Raw genomic sequence first — 20,021 nt, 5'->3', positions numbered from 1 at the left:
TCATGGTTAAAGCACTAAAGTACAAATCTTGTTAATCTTGTGGTGGAGACAGAATAGGTAGAAACATCAAAAGGTAGAATTAAATTACCAGATATATTAATAAAATCCTTCCTCAGAAAGGATTTATTATGGCTTTTATTTCTGAAACACTTTTCCCTAGTAGTGATCATTTTGTGTTTTACAGTACTGAAGTTTCACTTAACACTATAACGTTTTCCCATGTTATTCTAAACCCTTCCTAATCATAATAGTGTTTAATAGCTGCATAATAGTCCATTAGATTCCTTCATTTACTCAAACTTCCGTATAACTAGACATTTTCATCTTAGACTTGAGACTTTTAAAGGATTTTTTTTAACTTCCATAATATAAAGAGCCGTAAATGAGATTTAGAGGGCCAAGTAAATTACAAGGTATATTGTCTCTTTTTTATTGATTTATTTTAAAGTAATATACTTCGTAACTCTCTGTGGGCCATTATTTGTTTATTCTGGTCTTGTCTGTTCTTTAAATTATGCTTTTAAAAAATCCCCAACATTTTGTGTCTCAGTTCTGCAAGTAGGGAGAGCATTTGTTGATACCTGCTTAAGACAGCCAGGTTTTTGGTTCAGAAAGTTTACCACATTTGGTACAAGGCAAAAGGAAGTTTGGTTGTTGATCACCACATTGGCTCTCCTTCATTTATGCCTTTTCCAGCACTCTTCATTTCTTTGTGTAGATCTTAGTTTCTCTGTGGTATCATATACCTTTTGCCTAAAGAATTTGCTTTAACTTTTCTTTATCGTGCGGAGCTGTTGGCAGTTAATTCTGTTGGTTTTTGTTTATGTGAAACAGTCTTTATTTCTTCTTTGCTTTTGAAAGATATCTTTGCAAATATAGAATTTTAGGTTGACAATTTTTTTTTTCTTTTAGTACTATAAGGATGTTGCTTCATTATCTTCTGGCTTGTAGTACTGTCAAAGTGTAACTCTTGTCCCTCTGTGTGGAATGTGTCCTGTTTTCTCTTGGCTGGTTTTGGATTTTCTCCTTAACACTGTAATGTCAGGTTTCAGTAATTTGATTAGGATATGCTTTGGTGTGGTTTTCTTTGTTTCCTTTGCTCATGGTTCATTGAGCTTCTTGGATATGTGAGTTTGTAGTTTTCATCAAATTTGGGAAAATTTTGACCATTATTTCTTCAGCTGTTTTTTTCTGTCCCCTCTTCCTTCCTCTCCTGGAGACCTCAGCTCAAAGGATTATTATATTTATTCTCCTGTGGTTCTTTCTCAGGCTTCTTTTTCATGCATGTGTGCTGATCAGTACTTAGCTAAAGACAGTTTGACAAGGACATAGAGCATGTGTCAAGCTAATGCTACATAAGACTGAAAAAGTAAGTTGAATTCACTGGTGGAAGACTTTGACTAGCAGGCTAAGTGATACAGACTTCAACATGAAGGCTGTAGGAAGTTACTGAAGGTATTTGCACAGAGAGTGAAATGATCGGTGCACAATAAGGATTAAGATACAAGTGATCCTGCTTAGCATCAACACTAATGGAACAACTTGACATTATGTGCCTCCTAATGTAATATAATAAGGTATACAAAACATCACCTATCCTGTATTCTAACTAAAAGTAGGGGACATTCTGAATAACAACTGGCCTGGGCTCTTTAAAAAAGTCATGATGGGAAACAATATAGAAAACCAAGGGGCTGGTCCAGATTGAAAGGTACTAAAGAGACTAACAGCCAAATAAAATGCATGAAGTTGATCCTGGATTAAAAAATTAATAAAAACATTTTGTGACAAGAAGATTTAGTTTAATTTGGAGTGTAGTAGATATATTTTGGAATTGTTACATTTCTTAGATGAGACAATGATAATTGTGATTATAAAGGAAACTGTCCTGATTCTTAGGAGATAAATACTAAAGTATTAGATGAAGAATCTTACTTTCATATGTTAAGCTCCCCCCCAAAATAAGTGCACGTACATAAGTAGAATAAGAAATAATTATGGCAGAATATTAACAGTTAGTGAAGTGTGTCATTCTTTTAACTTTTCCATAGTTGGAATTTTTAAAAGATGACATTGGCTTGTGAGGGGGTTAGAATCAGAATACAGTTAAGAATATAGTTAAAAAACAATTGCTGTTTATCAATTGAGGGTTAATGAAGGTTTTCAGAGGGTGGCAGAATAGAAGGGAAGAAGAAGAGTGCAGAAAAAATAGGGAGATTAAAATCTGAATGTTTTACTTAGGTGAAGTGAAATTTAGGTATATTTCTTGGATTATGAGTTACAATAAAATGACATTATTGCAGTTGGAGAAGCCTGACAACAAATAAGCCATTTCTCTCCTTCTCTAGTCTTTTGTCGCTGAGGCAATGTTGCTCATGGCCACTATCCTGCATTTGGGAAAATCCTCTCTTCCTAAGAAGCCAATTACAGATGATGATGTAGATCGAATTTCCCTGTGCCTCAAGGTCTTATCTGAATGTTCACCTTTAATGAATGACATTTTCAATAAGGAATGCAGACAGTCTCTTTCTCACATGTTATCTGCTAAACTTGAAGAAGAGAAATTATCCCAAAAGGTAAGATACATATGATAAAGACATAAAAGTGTTTTGTGAGGTTTTTTATCGCTGTTGATGATATTTCAGTCCTCATGTGTGAGGGCTGTCCCTGTTGAAGATTCACAAAAGCTATCTTTTTCCCATATTAAAGAGAGACGATGTATTGTTTTCTCAACACAGAAGGAATCTGAAAAGAGGAATGTGACAGTACAGCCTGATGACCCCATTTCCTTCATGCAACTAACTGCTAAGAATGAAATGAACTGCAAGGAAGATCAGTTTCAGCTCAGTTTGCTGGCAGCAATGGGCAACACACAGAGAAAAGAGGCAGCAGATCCCCTAGCATCCAAACTTAACAAGGTAATAAAATGTCAGGTACACTGGTAAGTTATTTAAATTGGCTACTTAAAGTAATAATCAGGAAGTTGTTGGTACTACTGTGGGTTTTAAAAAAAGAAAGATGAGTTGTATAGCATCAGTTTTTGTCAAGTCACTGTGGGGAAGGTTCATGAAACATGACTTGAAACTCAGAACCTGATAAAGTACTATTCTGTGTGATAGTACTGTAAGTCAGGTAGATGATTTTATAACTTGTTTCAGTTGTGTGTGGAAGTAACATAGACTAAAACATCGAGCTGAGGGGTCCATGGAGATAAACTAGCTTTTAAAGGGTAGGGCACTAGCCTCCTCCCCCATACCCTGCCCTCAGTGCCTCCTGTTCCCAGGGCAGCTCCACTTTCATATTCTTAATTTATCAAGTTATGTGTAGGATTTTATTAGGAAGATGATTCTACTGTTCAAATATTAAATTTACAAATCAGTAATCTAGTTTGATCCTTCTTATGTTAGATGAGTAAACTGTCTCAAATTGATTTTATTGTGCAAGATGAGATTAGTGGCAGAATTGGAACTACTAAAACACTTTTTCTTCCTTAAAATTGGGAATCAATATTGACAATATTACAGTTAAATTTTTTTAATTTATTTTTTTAAATTGTGGTAAAATTTGCACATCAGATTTACTCTCTTAACTCTTTTTAAGTGTACAGTTCAGTAGCATTAATTACATTCACATTATCTTGCAACCATCACCACCATCTATCCCCTAAACATTTTTCATCTTGCAAAGCTGAAATTCTATACCCGTTAAATAGTAATTCCCCATTCCCCTCTTCTCTCAGCCCTTGGCAACCACATTCTACTTTTTATCCCAATAAATTTGACTGTTCCAAGTGTCTTATGTTAGTGAAATCACACAGCAATTGTCCTCTTGTGACTGGCTTTAGTTCACTTAGCCTAATCCCTTCAAAGTTCGTCTATTTTGTAGCATGTGTCGGAATTTTCTTTCCTTTTAAGACTGAGTAATACTCCATTGTGAATTTATACCATATTTTGTTTATCCCTTCATCTGTTGATGGACACTTGCATTGCTTCCATTTTTGGGCTGTTGTGAATAATGCTGCAATGAATGTGGATGTACAAATATCTCTTCGAGGCTCTGCTTTCATTTCTTTTGGATTAAACCCAGAAGTGGAATTGTTGGATAAAGTAGTGATTCTACTGTAATTTTTTGAGGAACTACTATGCTGTTTTACATAGCAGCTGCCTTGTTTTACATTCCAGCTTTCAGTGCACAAGGGTTCTGATTTCATCACATCCTTGCCAACGCTTTTTTTTTTTTTCTTTTTTAATAGTAACCATCCCAGTGGGTGTGAAGTGATAGGTTATTGTGGTTTGGATTTGCATTTCCCTAATGATTAGTGATGTTGAGCATCTTTTTATGGGCTTGTTGGTCATTTATATATTTTCTTTGGAGAAATGTCTATTCAAATCCTTTGCTCATTTTTTAAATCTGGTGGTTTGTTTTCTTTGTGCCGAGTTGTAGGATTTGTTTATATATTCTGGGTACAAGTCCTTTATCAAATGTATGATTTGCAGATACTTTCTCCCATTCTGTGGGTTGCCTTTCACTACGTTATAGTATCCTTTGATATACAAAAGTTTATAATTTTGATATAGTCCAATTTATCTACTTTTTAATTTTGTTGTATGTATTTTTGGTGACAGCGTTACATTTTTTTAAATGCTATACTTTAGAGGTTTTTTAAAAAAATGTTTTTGTAGGGGAGCATCTAAAAATTTATCTTTCTGTAATTACAAGCATTTCTTGCTTATAATTATTTAGTTGCTGATCTATTTAGTTCCTCAGTTTGTAGCAACTAGTGAGTTTAGATGCTGAGGGATTTAATTGAAAATCTATCCAAATCTGTTCCATTCCTAAGTTGGGATAATGTTTAATGTATTTTCTAAACATACTTAACATCTTTCTACTACTGAGCTATAAACTGTAGGACCTGTTATTCTAACGTCTCAGTTAGAAATTACTGTGTCTGCATTACAAAACAATTTTATTATACCTATTTCAAAATGACTTGTCCAATTTAAGCACATGTAATTACAGACTTAGTCATTTGACTAATATATGTTTGGTTTAATTGTTTTAGTCATTTGATTATCTCTTTCTTTTTGTTTGACAGGTCACCCAGTTGACAGGTTTCTCAGATCCTGTATATGCGGAAGCTTATGTTCATGTCAACCAGTATGATATTGTCCTGGATGTACTTGTTGTGAACCAAACGAGTGATACCTTGCAGAACTGCACATTAGAACTAGCTACTCTGGGTGAGGAAATTTACCATAAAGGAAAGATACTGTTATGTAGTAAAATGTCCATAGTAAAATCTGTCCTAAAGAGGACAGATTACTAAAAGAAGTACATAAGTTTTAGTATAATTCTCTTGAGCCCTTTGTGACATTTTGAATGAAGTCTGAGTTTTACACTTAATATTTAGTCTCCTTCAACTCGAATTTTCTGAACCTCTGTGATACAGACTTTTACTCTAATGTTATGGTATTTCTAGATAGGTTTATTGGTCTAACAAATGTCAGTTTTTCTAGATGTAAAAAAGAGCTGTTTAAGTTACAGATTTACCAAGTAGTTCAGTTAAATTTTTAATTGCCTTAGTACAAAACTAGGTGATTTCTGAGTCCATAACTAATACATACCATGTGTGCCAAAGTAATACATCATTATCACACTTAGCAATGTGAGATTTTTTTTTTGTCATCTTAATAAAGGCACATGTATCAGACTCTATCTAATCATTTCTACATATAGTATTGAAACTAAAAAACATAAATTCCATACAGGAATAGTGTGCACTGCCCCTAGGAAGTTTCATATAGCTTAAGCAAGAATTAAGGGACTTTAAGAAATTGAAGGAAAACATAGTTCTGCCTGTTCTCTTCAGCATAGTTTGAGACTTGTATAAAGAACTATATTTCTAATATCTTACAAACCTTTTTTCAGGTTGTTTTATCTCTCTTTGTAATGGAGTGTATATTTTAAGACTGAAGTTTCCTGAGAAGTTTGTATGCATTCATTGGAATAAAATAGTATGCCCAAATTACCCCTTCCCATGCACATACACATGCATGAATTAAATATAGAATTATTCTGAGAAGCCTATATTACCTTTTAAAAGAAAAGGTGCATGTTGATATGAATAATAGTGTTAAATGATTTCTTTATTTTTGTCCTTATATTTGAATCATAACCCTTCTCTTGTTCCTTGTTTTGCTGGAAACATTGAGCTTGTATACATTTTAAGGTTTTATGATTTGAGAGGTTAATATATACGTCTTTTTAGCCATGTCTAAATTTTTTTTCAGGGGACTTGAAACTTGTGGAAAAGCCATCTCCTTTGACTCTTGCTCCTCATGATTTTGCAAATATTAAAGCTAATGTCAAAGTAGCATCAACAGAAAATGGAATAATTTTTGGTAATATAGGTAAGGAATTGTTTTATAGCATGGGCTGTTATGATATTTTTATTAAAGGATTTCTGTAATGAGTAGCTTTGTGACATTTTTTGAGGGCAAGACTTGAATTCATACATTCATTCCTTCATTCATTCATTTATGGGGCATCAGCTATGCTGCTAAGTGTTGCTGGATGTGCAGAAATGAACCAGATAGAGTCGCTGTCCTCAAGAAACCTAATAAGTAAAAATGAGTAAATATATCATTACAATACAATGTGGTAAGGGCTAGTTTATATACTTTGTGCTTTGAGATCATAGAGGGAAAATGCTAACAGTACAGAAGGCTTCATAAAGAAGGAAGGTATGTTATCAAAGGATAACATTTGAACTGAGTCTAAAGCTTTGTATAGGCATTTGTTGCCAGGCCATCTAGGGACTAGCTTATACAGAGGTAGCATTCAGTAAATTTTGTTTGTTTGAGTAATTTCTGTGGTAGGGATGGGGCTGCCATGATGAGGAACAAAAGATCTCTGTCCTCAGCTTATAGTCAAGTAAGTGAAAACAGATGTGTGAAACAGATATATGCAATACATGATGAATGGTAAGTGCTGTGAAAGAGGCCTGTGCTAGGTGAAGTGGAAGTCTGTGAAGAAGTTCTGTCAGTTCTCTCAAAGTGGTGGGGGGTTGGGAGGAAAGGTAAGGAAAGGCTTGGTGGAGAAGGTAGAACTCAAGTGGGGTTTTGAAAGGTCAGTAAGTGGTCTCCATATAGACAGAGGATTTACTTGGAACAAATGCAAGTAGTTTGACATACTTGGAGTTTAGAGTGGGCTAGAGGGTGGTGGTAGAAAAGAATGAAGTTAGGAAGGTTAGTGGCAGCTATATTATACTTGTCATAATAAAGATTTCAGACTTTATCCTGGATGTAAAGGGGAGCCATTGAGGAATTAGTGTGTTACACGATTAAATATTTCTTTGACAGCACTAAAGAAGAGTAAGTGTAAGAGGCAGAAAGTGTAACTAGTAGACTTGCAGTAGCACAGGTGAGAGTTTGAACCAACACAGTAGTGGCTGGGGTGAAGAGAAGGGCTGAATATAATAGATATTAAGGCGATAGAATGTCTAGGACATGCTTACTGATTGAAGAGGAAGTGGCTAGGGCAACCCTCAGATTTCATGCTTGGGTATGTTGGGTTGGTGTTTATATTAACCACCAAAACAGAATATAGGAGAAAAAGACAAATTGAGAGAGATAATTAGTTAAATGTGAGCAGGTTGATTAATAAAGTGCCTTAAAATATTGAAGGGTAGCTTCATATGAGTCTGGAACTTAAACAAGAGATCTAAAGTAGAGATAAATATATGTTCAAAAGCCATAGAAATGGAAGAAATCATCCAGAGGGCATAAAGAGTCAGAAGAGGAAAAAAATAAAAAGAGTGAGAAGAGGGGAGATTTGAAAACCAATGCTAAGAAACAGCAATAGTAAAAGTTGTTCGGAGTTTTTATTCAACGCAGTATTAAAAGCTGGTCAGAGAAGGAGAAGCCTATGAAGGAAATGTGATCAAAGAGGTATGAAAAAATCTTCAACAAGTATCTGAATCTGCAGAAGACCCAAAAGAAGGGTCCTTTGGATTTGGTATTCAGTGATACTAAAACATTCTTGTGGCATGTCTTGGGCTATGGTGATGGGTTCAAGACTACGTAGGAGATGGAGAAATAAAGATAATGAGTATAGACCAGTCAGAGTGTAGGACCTCGGTTTTAATAAAAATGAGAGAGAGCTATAGCCAGAAGAGAAGTCAAGGATGAGGGAAGATTTTTTAAGATAAGAGAGTCTTGACTATGTTTATTAACTATAAGGGAAGAAAGTCAGTAGAGAATATGAAGGTAAAGACGTAAGAGTGAAAGAGGTGATGATTGATGGAGTGAGGTCCTGAACCAAAGCAGGTATCTCAGATGGCAGCAATTGTTAGCCTTGAAGAGAAGAGGCAGCATTTCTCTGATATGAAAATTAAGGAGGTAAGAGTTGATTCGGAGAAAGATAAGTTTATTTTTAGATATGGGGCTGAAAATTAAAGGAACTTTTTCTTGGTAACTTCAATTTTCTCTAAAAGTAGATAGGTAGTAGAATGTCAAGAGAAGAGGCTAGAAGGAGGAAAGATAGGTTCCAGTCAGATTATGACTTTCTGCCATCGAAGAAACAGTTATAGACACAAACAGTCTTGTGTCATTAAGTACTATGGCCCAGCAATATTCATTCAGAAATAATCCTTAAGCACCTGCTATGGGAACCCTACTATTTGTGTATCCCTCTGAAGTGCCTTACACACTGTAACTTCTGTGTAAGTATTCACTGAGTTTGAATCCTGGCCTCCACCACTAACCAGTTCTGTGACCTTGAACAGCTTGTTTGACTTCTCTTTGTTTTTGTGTCTTTGTAAGATGGAAAAATAGTAATACTATAACATAGGATTAACAGGAGTATTAAATAAATAATAATTTATAAAGCATTCAGATTGGAGCCCAGCATATAATAAAACTATTTGCTAATATCATAGTTATTATTTGGAAATATTAAGAATTGTAAATTAAAATTTGCCTTTGGTGATTGGGGATCATTTTGTGTATATACATTGCAGTCTATGATGTCTCTGGAGCAGCAAGTGACAGAAATTGTGTGGTCCTCAGTGATATTCACATCGACATCATGGACTATATCCAGCCTGCAACTTGCACTGATGCTGAATTCCGTCAGATGTGGGCCGAATTTGAATGGGAAAACAAAGTTAGTCCTTGGAAAGTTTGACTTCCTTATCTTTCTTTTTGGCTAGTGTTGAGGGATTCTCTGATAAAATAAATCCCACTAAAAAGTGTCACATGTGAAAAGCAAATCAATATCTATTCTTAACTGGAACTCATGCAAGTATTTTGGTAAGACTATTATAAATTGGTGAGAGTAACAGTTCTATAACTAATCTGATCAAGATATAAACAATATTCCATGCTTGTATGTATGAATAGTAACTTACCATTGAATCCAGTGTCCAAAAGAAGCTTTGCGAAGTTAGTGGTGTGCTGGGGAACTTTGTTTCTTTGAGCCTTAATTTTTATTAGAAATATTTTATATACAGCAGGTTGATCTTCTGTGAAGTTATCTATATCTGAAAGTTCTAATGCCAACCTACAGCTGTTGGATTTTGTAGATGTCATTACTTTTTTTGCCCATCCATTTCCCCTAAATACTTGGAAGGAGGTTCTCTTATGACACACAAATGATTGTTTTCTCAACCCCAAGATAAGAAATTCACAACTTTCTTATTTTAAGAATTATAATCTCTAGTTTTTTCTCTCCCTTTGCACAGGTGACCGTTAACACAAATATAATTGACTTAAATGACTATTTACAGCACATATTAAAGTCCACCAACATGAAATGCCTCACTCCAGAGAAGGTAAGATTTACTTCTTAAATCTGATAGAAAGTAATATGGTAGATTGTTAGCTTTGTTGTATTTCCTCTATTGTATTTTATTATTATTTAGCCTGAGAAAAGCAGTGTCATTCTGAACCAGCTAAAGAAGTCATCCCATAGAATATAGGTACCTGCTTACTGCTTTCTGTGAAATAGAAACAATATCTGCTTGTTTCTAGTGTAGTGACCCAATTGAATAGTCAGATTGGTTTTTCTTTTTAGTCTTCTCCCTTTCAGCTAAAGGCTTATTCCAAAATATTTTTTGATACTGAGTTAAGAAATGTCCATGACCTCTTCTGTTGGGTCTGATTATGGGTCAGAATATATCTGCTCATGACAGAGTTGTTAATATACTCAGATCTTCTGCTATGTTTATGTATGAAAGAAGACTAGAAAGAAAGACCAAAAAATGAAGCTGAGGCTCTAAGGAATTTGTTTTTCTTTATAAAATTTCTGTTAATGTTATATTGATTTAATCAGTAAAAGAATGCTGCCAGATAAGTAGGTTTTAATTCATGTTAGTCTATTCAGCAAATACTGAGTCCAACAAATATTCAAACAAATAGTATATGTCCAATACCCTCACAGGGTATTCAATAATGAACAAAATAAAAGTAGTTCCTTCCTTCATGGAGCTTAAGGTCAGGTGTAGGAGGCAGTCAGACAACTCTAAACAGAGAATGTGTAAGTACAGATGGAGATAAGTTCAATTTCTTTAAAATCAGGTTTATTGAGTTAATATAGACACAGTAAAGTTCACACTTTTTACTTGTATAGTTTTATGAGTTTTGACAAATTCGTACAGTCATGTAACTACCACCACATAAGTCCTGTTTTTTTTAATTTTTAAAATTTTTGAACCTTAAGAGCAGTTTGGAGTCTGCTTCATTTACACATTTTTGGCACCTTCCCCCTAGGGGCCCTATCATTCAGGCTCTGTGTACTGCAAGAGACAGTATACAGCCTTAGGGACCGAGCACTTCAGGGCACAACCTGAGAAGTGGGGCTCAAAACCAGCTTCCCTGTTTGCACCCCATGTTCACAGCAGCATAGTCGCAGTAGCCAGGAGGTGGAAACAACCTAAGTGTCCATGTTGCTGAATGGATAAACAAACTATAGTCTATACACACAAAGGAGTATTATTCAGCCTTAAAAAAAAAGGAAATTCTGACGTATTACAACATGGATGAGCCTTGAGGACATTATGCTAAGTGAAATAAACCAGTCACAAAAAGACAAGTATTGTATGATTTTCCTTATTTGAGGTACTTGGTACTTAAAGTAGTCAAATTCATAGAGATAGAATGTTGGTTACCAGGGCCTGGAGGGAGGGAATATGGGGAGTTGTTGTTTAATGTGAATAGAGTTTTCTAAGATGAAAAGGTTCTGGAGATTTATCTCACAGCAATGTGAATATACTTAACACTATTGAAAATAGCTGAGATGATAAATTTTATGTTCTGTGTTATTTACTGCAATTTAAAAAATAAACAACTTCCCTCTCAAAAAAAAATCCTATGTTAAGTGATAATTCACGTGTGCTCTTTGGTGTTGCTTATATGTTGTTCTGTAGTAGAGTCTTGAATTTATCGTGAATTTCTTCCAGGCACTTTCTGGTTACTGTGGCTTTATGGCAGCCAACCTCTACGCTCGTTCCATATTTGGAGAAGATGCACTTGCAAATGTCAGCATTGAGAAGCCGATTCAACAGGGACCAGAGGCTCCTGTTACTGGCCACATAAGAATTCGTGCAAAGAGTCAGGTAACAGTTGCTTTTTTTGAGATGGTCTCTGAACTGAACAAAAAGAGAAAGAAAGTATCCTGTCATACTAGTGTTTTGTGCATTAGATACCTATATATTTATAATAATAGTATTCTTGAATAGAAATATAACTTTCCTTCATTAAAATGGCCCACCTTTGGGGTCTATCATTAAACCATTAAAACCAGATTAATTCCCATAGAGTGTTTGTGAAACGAATTCTTCAATGTTTTTTGAAATCTAAGCTACAAATCTAGTGACTGTTTGTAAATCTAGCACAAAAAGTACTTAACCAGGTTAAGTTTTGGTGGTTCTGTTTTTTTTTCATCTTCGGTTTCATTGTTGATGAGATGTCATTGAATGGAGCTTGATTAAGGTAGAATAGCCTACTGATTGTACATTGTTTTAATAATTGTAAACATCTTCATTCTTTCTTACAGGGAATGGCCTTAAGTCTTGGAGATAAAATCAACTTGTCTCAGAAGAAAACTAGTATATAAGAATAAACAAAAAAGTCTTTGCAGCTTTACAGTTAAAATTTAGGTATGGGTTTATTGAACTCCAACATCTTTTATACTCTTTCATGCTTTATGTTATATAGAATCTGAGTTCATGCTGAATGCATTCCAGCCAATAATTTATAGCCTTTCCCTTAAATCAAGATTGATTTTAAAATTATAGTTTGTCTTTTGTCTTAACAGTTCTGAATACTGTCCTCAAAATATATTATGTTTCTCACATGTATCAAGACCATTTTCATAGCACAATAAACAGATCTATTCCTAAATCTTTTGTTATTTTATAAATAAATGTATAATTACGTAATTTTAGTTAGGGTAGCAATGGATTTCTTTTAGTTGAGTTACAGATTTCTATTATAAATTTAAATTACTATTTGAGTTGTGAATATATGAACTTTATTAAGAGAATTTACAAATACAGTGATAGGAAATGAGACAGGCCTTGGTTTACTTGATTAATTTTAACTAATTTAATATTCTGATAACTGTATCTCTAAAAATGCCTTATCGTGTTCTAAGGGGCTTTTCTCTGGAATTTAGGTTCAGAAAGAAAGTTTCAAATAACTTGAGAAAACAGGTTCAACTTCAGTTTAAAAAAGTATTATGAATCCTGATTAAAATAAACATACTATTCTTAATTATCCTGAATCATAATGAAAAGTAGATAACCCAAAATAGATTTTTTGATCATTCACATTTACCTTTGTGTATTCTTTTATGTTTGTGAGGAATTAAATTGATTTCAGCCACTTACTGAAGCTGCACTGGGAGAATTCAACTCCAGAGGGTTCAGAAATCTGTCCTGTTTCCACATTGCCTCCATGCCTCACTCTCCCCTATTCCTCATTTCACACCAGGGCTGGGCACCATCACTTCCCAGTGTGATTCCAAATGCCTCTCTGAGCTAAGTTCCTTAGAGTCTGATTGTGCTTGCTATTCTTTTGGCCCTTGTTTTCCTTGAGGATGATTGAGGTAGTCTGATCTTTTAGCTAAGTCTGAACATTAAGCTGTTATACTTTGTCTTGCAGCTAGGATTCAGACTGCATTCAGGATGAGTCCATAGATAAGGTCAATGAAAGAGTGAAAGCAGCATCTCCTGTTTCAGTACTTGAGTGAGAATGGAATGATTTGTTTGGAGTGTGAAGGAAATTAATACCTTGTATGAGTCAAGCTTTGAAGACACTTGCCTTTTTAATCAGAAAGAACCAGAGGATTACAGGGCATTTGAGATTCCAAAGCACAGAGGTCTCAAAACAAAGTCAATGGCTACCAAATGGGAAAGATACTAGGAAAACTAGAAAGGGATTAGTTTGATGCACCGAGTCAAAGCTTGGAGATTTGTAATGAGATCAGAGGAACTGATGCAATTTTGAATTAGATCATTTCCCGAGCTTTATTCCACTAAACATTAGCATCCTTGATGTTCCATAGTCAAGTAAGTTTGGGAGAAGCTTTATACTACTGTACTGGGAATTCACTGTACACATCAGCATACTAAAAATTTTGAGAGGTCCTTCAGTAAAAAGTAGATTAGTTTGGTTTAACCCAGCATATCTTAATCTTACCTAACTAGGGAATCCTTTTTTCATAGAACACCTATTCACTATATGTAGAATAGGAAAATTGACTTAGCAGGTTAAAGATTTTGGTTTTGTATTCGTAATAAACCATTATTGCATTTTTAAATCTCTCTTGGGATCTAAAATACCTTTTATATGCTCACATTATAAGATATCATATAATTAGGACCATGATGTCTTACTAGTAAGAGAATAAACAAGCTCTGACACCAAGGAAAGGTTTAATATATTAAATTAATTAAATGAATAAATGTGTAAGTCTTTTAAGAAAATTAAATGGCCCTTGACATTTTGCTTTCTTGACACTAGATGGAGCCTTATGCATTTACTTTAATTTTGAGATTAGAAGTAATTGGAGGTTAAAGTTTTATTTATAAGAAGGAAAAACAAGATAAATTTTCTATTAGCAAGGAGATTGATTTTAGTAATATTTTGCTAGTTGTGAGAAACTTTTTCACATGATTTATAAAAAATACAGGAGACAGAGGAATTCATTTCAGAATATCTAAAAAGGCAAGAGAACCAAAATATTTTTAAAAACTCAAATAATACTGATTGTGAAATATCTGTGCTATCTATTGGCTAAAGTAAGTAGTTTTACTGGTGACCTTTTCCTTCCACATTGGCAAATGTCTTTAACTAAGAATTTATAGCCTTTCCCCTAAATCAAGATTGGGTTTAAAATTATAGTTTGTCTTTTGTCCTAACAGTTCTGAATGCTGTCCTCAAAGTAGAGCCAGGTATATCAGCTCCCTGCCTCACTACCCTCTCCCAATGTTATCTGTCCCCCTCCTTACGCTCTACCTACTCTGCACCCCCAGGAATCTCAGGAGCCTAAGGAAGTAACTAGATAAAGGGCAAAAGCTCAGTTTAGAATCAGAAAAGAGTGGAATCCTATCAGAACTTGCTTGCTGTGTGTGCAGTGGTAAATGGCTGATTTACTGAGTGCTTACATGTGCCAGCATAACACTGAGTGCTTTTTCCATGGCGTATACAGTCCTCCCAATAACTCTTATCAGGCAAATACTATTAATACCGCCATTTACAGGTAATGATGAGAGTCATAAGAGAGGGTGTTGCTTATTAATTATGGGTTAATATTAAGAGTTGAACTCAGATATAAGGCCAGGGTTTTATATCTGACATGAAAGCCCTTGCAATTAGTCATACATTGACACTACTGCCTCAATTCTTTGTGCCTCAGTGTCCTCATTTGTGAAGTGCTTTTCACCTCTACTTCATAGAATTGATGTGAGGGATGAAATGATGTATTTATTGTGAATGTTTGGCACATAGTAGAGGCTTATCCATAAGTATTCATTCCATTTCTTCCCCTGTTCACCTTCCTTACACTGCAGAGAAGACAGAAACCTATTCCCCAGGTTATCTTCATTCCTCCCCCAGAATTTAGGTCTTAGTTTTATACTTGCTCTATTTGAATGCTTTGTTTTTATTCTTAACACCCGTAACTTACTTAAAAGAAGCTTCATTTCTCAAGAATTCTTTATAACAGTGTTTATTGTGTCAATTTTTTTAACTTTTTTTGTTAAGTTATAGTCATTTTACAATGTTGTATCAAATTCCAGTGTAGAACACGATTTTTGAGTTATACACGAACATACATATATTCATTGTCAGTATTGTGTCAATTTTTAAATTAGCCCTTAGCACTGTTGCTTATAAACTATTGTTATCACAGCTAAATGTAACTGTTACAATCCATATACCTCATGTGATGGATGGTCTGTGATGAACATACTGGTTTTATTGGTTTTCAGAATGACAATCAAATGACTGATTCTTTATCAGCTGAATACAGAAATAGATATAGCCACGTTATAGTACCAATGTGATATTTAGAGTTACTCACTTGGATCAAAAGTCACTTTTAGTAATCTGACCACTTTCTCTTTATTTTCTCTATCTAGCATGGCAGAATCTCTTTGATTAAGAAGTTAGTTATGCAGTGGCAAGAGAAGGCAAGTAGGATTTGTGCCTTTTATCTGGGGTTTGGTATATAATTGTGGGAATCTGAGAAAACGACTCTATGTATTTTTGATTAATTGTAAAACCAACAAGATACACAAATGGAATGTAGCATGGTAGGCTGAAACAGCCCTGAATGAGATTCTTCCTTAATCGAATCTCAATTCTCTGAGTAGCTTTCTGAAAATAAATGTTATCTGTCTGGGCCTATCTCCTTATCTGAAATGAAGTAACACAGTTAACTGACCTCTAGGGTTTCTAGTTCAGGTAATTCATACTAAAAAGCCTTGTGTTTTCACATATACCTCTGCAACAAACTTTATAAATCAACTGAGATGTCTCCGTTGGGTTTATGTTATGTGGGCTTATTACCTACCCACAGACACCTCAAAATCAACATTATGAAATGGAGCTTACCTCACCCCTCAGACTTTTTCCTCTGCTGTGTCCCCTGTCTGGTTAGTTATTCTAGAACCTAATAGTCACCCTTAACTCTACATTCACCCCCTATAGCTCCTCAGACACCAAACCCAATTTTCTCCCTTCCTCAGTATTTTCCCAATTCTTTTCCCACTCCTACTGCCATTGCTCTAATTAAGACTTCTGTCATCTTTATTGTGGTCTATTGTAGTAGCCTAACCATAAACTTTACATATTATTCTAAATTTAAAGCCTACACTTTAATCTTGACCACATACAACAGTAGCTGTATGATTCCTTGACTTGGTCAGACCCTTCCTTGGTAATATTATTTTGAGAGACATAACTAAAAATAAATAAATCCAAAAATTATTAATAATAATGTTACAAATAATGAAAATTGAAAATGATTGAGCCATACCAGAATGTGTGTTGAGAAGTAAATGATGTTTAGTATATACAGTGTGTACCAGAGTACCCAGTAGATAGAAGATGCTCAATAAATCTTTATTGAGTGACTAAATGAATGAAACATGTAGCTATAGAGAGAACACGGTGTAGATTAAATCACACTGGTATGTGCGTGTGAAATAATGTTAGGTGCGAAAAAAGACACCACTCATAAGAATGTCTTCTACATTAAGATGAATCAAGATATGTTATAGATATACTGCCTCGTTCCCAACTCTCAACTTTTTACAACTGGCTAAGTATGTCCCCTCCCTCCCTGAGTCCAGACACTAGATAAATAAGAAAAGGGGAGAAAACGGTGCATATATATAAGATAATTAACTATTTAAGGCAAAAATAATAATGATGTATTACAGGGTTGATAACATGACATGTAGAAATATAATGTAGGACAGCACACAAAGGATGGTAATGGGGTAGGGCAGAATGAAAGTACATTATTATAAATGAGCATATAGTCAGAATGGTCAGAAGTAGATATACTGTCTATCTCTCCAAGTGAAAAAAAAATATATCACATTGGTCATATGACTAGTAGTACATCTTGAAAATAAATGTTGTTTACCCCCTAAGGTCATTGGGTGTGACTTAGCTCTTTCATTAGCTGGAGTCCCTGATTCCAACTCTTGGGATTTTTAGATCCGTAATCTTGACATCTTGGGCCCATCCTGAGAGCTGGCATCCCCTTGTAAGTGAGCACTGCATTCTCCTAAAAGAGTATAGGGACTGAATCTTACCACACAGGACTTCACCAGCCAGAAAATGCTATGTGGCTCAAGGAATCTGTCCAGGAAAATTTCTGAACCCTGTTAAGCTATGCAAATAGTTTCTTAAAGCCCAACAACATAAAAAAGTGAATTTAATTAGTTGTAATCAAAATGTTCTCTTTCTATGAAGTTGTTTAAGGTCATACTCTTTTTAATGACCCTGTGCTTTGAGTAAAACTATGACTGTTACTCATGGTTTGAGTAAAGGTAAGACTATTAAAAGCATGGTTTTCAAACTTTCTCTGTTGGTACACTAGGATTCCACAAGCTGGACCAGTGTGTTCCCACAGCTAAACCTCAAATAATGGTGGTCTTTTTTCCCAGGTCAAAAAGAAACGGTAGAAAGAATTTTGTCAATTTTGTTTCTTCTCCATGAATGTTAACACATTAATTTGCTACCAAATTTTAAAAATGAAAAAAAAAAGCATTATGGAAATATTTGGCTAGCCGAATGATCTTGATCTAATAGTTTGTGACCATATGTAATCCTGGTGGTTTTATATTTTCTGCTGGTAAATAGTTCCTTGTTCATCAAATTGAATTAAATGAGTCACTATCATGGTGGCAGCAGAGGATAACTTGATTCCTAGATGCTCCAACACTGGCCTGGGTGTCTATATAAAATGTAACATAAAATCCAGATGTTCTTATGTAATTCATACAGAGTGTATACTCATAGACACTATTTAGTGAAACTAAGCCTTGGTAACGGAAGTATAAATCCAGGTTCAGGTAGTTGCTGGCCTATTCCTTCGCTGTAGAGAACTCAGGAAAAGCTGTGGAAGAGAGTGCCCTGGTTTGGGTACTCAACCTGTAAGATTTTCCCCTTATTCCCCAACCTAAGGAACAAGGCAGGGGCTTTCTAGGGCCCTTGGGTCCCAACTGATAATACCAGCTGTATGTCTGGTGCTATGTGATGTCCTGAAGTTACTGAAGGTAAGATACAATTTGGTGAGTATTTTAAGGACACATAAACACCCAATCAGAGAACTGTTATTAATAAGTCTTATAACAAAAAAATGTACCAGCTGCTGTGAGAGCACAGAAAACTGATGACTGTCAGAAGAAAGTCAGAGTTTTCACAAATAGGTAACATTTGAACTAAACCTTGAAAAGCATGAATTTGCTTGCTGACTGTCAGATGAAGGGTGGGGAGAAGGGCTAGGAAAGCCACTTCAGCCACAGGAACAGTTTGGATAAGTCACAGAGGTGCATAGCACAGAGAGGCGGGTTCTGCTCAGCATAGGACGTGTTAGGGGCAATGGCAGATGATGAGACTAGAGATCATAGACAAGGCTCGGATCATAAACGACAGGCTGAAGCATCTGAACTTTATCTTGTAGGGAATGAAGAACTACTAAGGATTTTAAGAAGGTAAGTGAAACAGTCAGATTTGCATTTGGAAAAACCTCTGGCCACAGTTTGGAGAATGGATTGCGGGTATGGGAGACCAGTTAGGAGTCTGTCGTAGGAGTCAAAATCAAAAATTATTTTGACAGGATGAGATGTGGAGCATGGGACAGTGTGGGGACATGTGAAAGCCTTCAAAAAAAAAAAAGTCACAGGTTTCCCTAAGGGCAAGTGCTGCTCCACTAAGGTGAGTTGGATTACCAATTCTGCTTTTCCTCATAGAAAATAGGAGTGATTATCCTTACTTTTCTTATCTGAAAGTGTTACTGAAATGGCAGTGAAAAGTAATATGTAAAGTCATGTACAAATGGGTGATGGAGTAGTTATTAATAGTATTTTCATTGTGATCTTCATCCACAAAACATAAACCATGGGGCTAAACGATGTGAAATCACCTCTTTTATGGACTTTAAAAAAAAAAAAAAGGGCAATGTCATGTGATTCAACCTAATAATGTGTGGGTTACGTAGTTTTTCCTGTTACTTCCTGCCTCCTTTTAGGCTGTATCGTTGCCTTTGCTTTTCTTTTCTTTCTTTCTTTTTTTTTTAAAGATGAGTGATACATTTCATCAAGGGGATTTCCAGGAATGCTAGGGAGGCAAGTGTGGTAGAAAGTATGCAGGCTTTGGAGTCAAATAAACCTGGAATCAGATTTTCCTCTAATTTAGTAACTGTGATCTTAGGCAAGTCAATTTGTTTCATCTAGAAATAAATAATGCCTGCTTTGCAGTGTTAATTAAATAAGAAAATTCATGCCTTGCTACTGTGTGGCGTGTAAAGGGTGTCAAATAAAAGTGTGTCTCAACTGTTCCCTACACCCCCCTCTCCTCATTTGTCCTACTTGTTCACGGAGGGTGTGGCTTAGAACTCTAGTTACATGCTCCCTTGTGTCCCAGAAAAGCTGAATTAACAGCTATATACCAGTGTGTGTGAAAATTTTACAGTTCTCATAACTTCCAGCCAAAACCTTTTAAACGAGGTGACCATTTAAACTATCAAATACCATTTCATGGAATTGCTTTAATGTTCAATTTGTGTCAGATTTTTCCGGAATGCCACAAGCCTCGTCACTTTTCACCTCGTTCAGGAAGTTACTCATTTAGCCCAGAATGCCAATAAACTCATACATACAGACTGTGTCACATTCCCCTGGAAGTGTCATCACCTTTTTTTTCCTTTTAATGTGATAACTGCTTTTTGCAAAGGAAATAGTATTTATTTCCTTATATCCCTAACTCTGATTCCAACCCCAA

The 20,021-nt window shown here is 35.2% G+C and overlaps 1 protein-coding gene across 2 annotated transcripts in view; it reads left to right on the top strand.

Moving 5' to 3' along the window:
• COPB1 (COPI coat complex subunit beta 1) overlaps window positions 1–15,911 on the top strand; it is a 45,330-nt gene extending 29,419 nt beyond the window's left edge. Inside the window, exons 15-23 of one of the 2 annotated variants that reach the window (XM_072969557.1) lie at window positions 2,349–2,576; window positions 2,739–2,918; window positions 5,096–5,240; window positions 6,291–6,410; window positions 9,020–9,165; window positions 9,743–9,832; window positions 11,459–11,614; window positions 12,055–12,157; window positions 15,644–15,911. In XM_072969557.1, coding sequence (XP_072825658.1) covers window positions 2,349–2,576; window positions 2,739–2,918; window positions 5,096–5,240; window positions 6,291–6,410; window positions 9,020–9,165; window positions 9,743–9,832; window positions 11,459–11,614; window positions 12,055–12,114 — 1,125 coding nt within the window. In that variant the 3' untranslated portion in view covers window positions 12,115–12,157; window positions 15,644–15,911. Of the gene's footprint in view, window positions 1–2,348; window positions 2,577–2,738; window positions 2,919–5,095; window positions 5,241–6,290; window positions 6,411–9,019; window positions 9,166–9,742; window positions 9,833–11,458; window positions 11,615–12,054; window positions 12,402–15,643 lie in introns of those variants that run through there. The other variant, XM_031681170.2, reaches the window with a different exon arrangement.
• Window positions 15,912–20,021: the final 4,110 nt, after the last annotated feature.

Source organism: Vicugna pacos, chromosome 10 (assembly GCF_048564905.1).
Source record: "Vicugna pacos chromosome 10, VicPac4, whole genome shotgun sequence".
Taxonomy (NCBI): domain Eukaryota; kingdom Metazoa; phylum Chordata; class Mammalia; order Artiodactyla; family Camelidae; genus Vicugna; species Vicugna pacos.
This window is presented reverse-complemented; position numbering and strand designations above follow the sequence as displayed.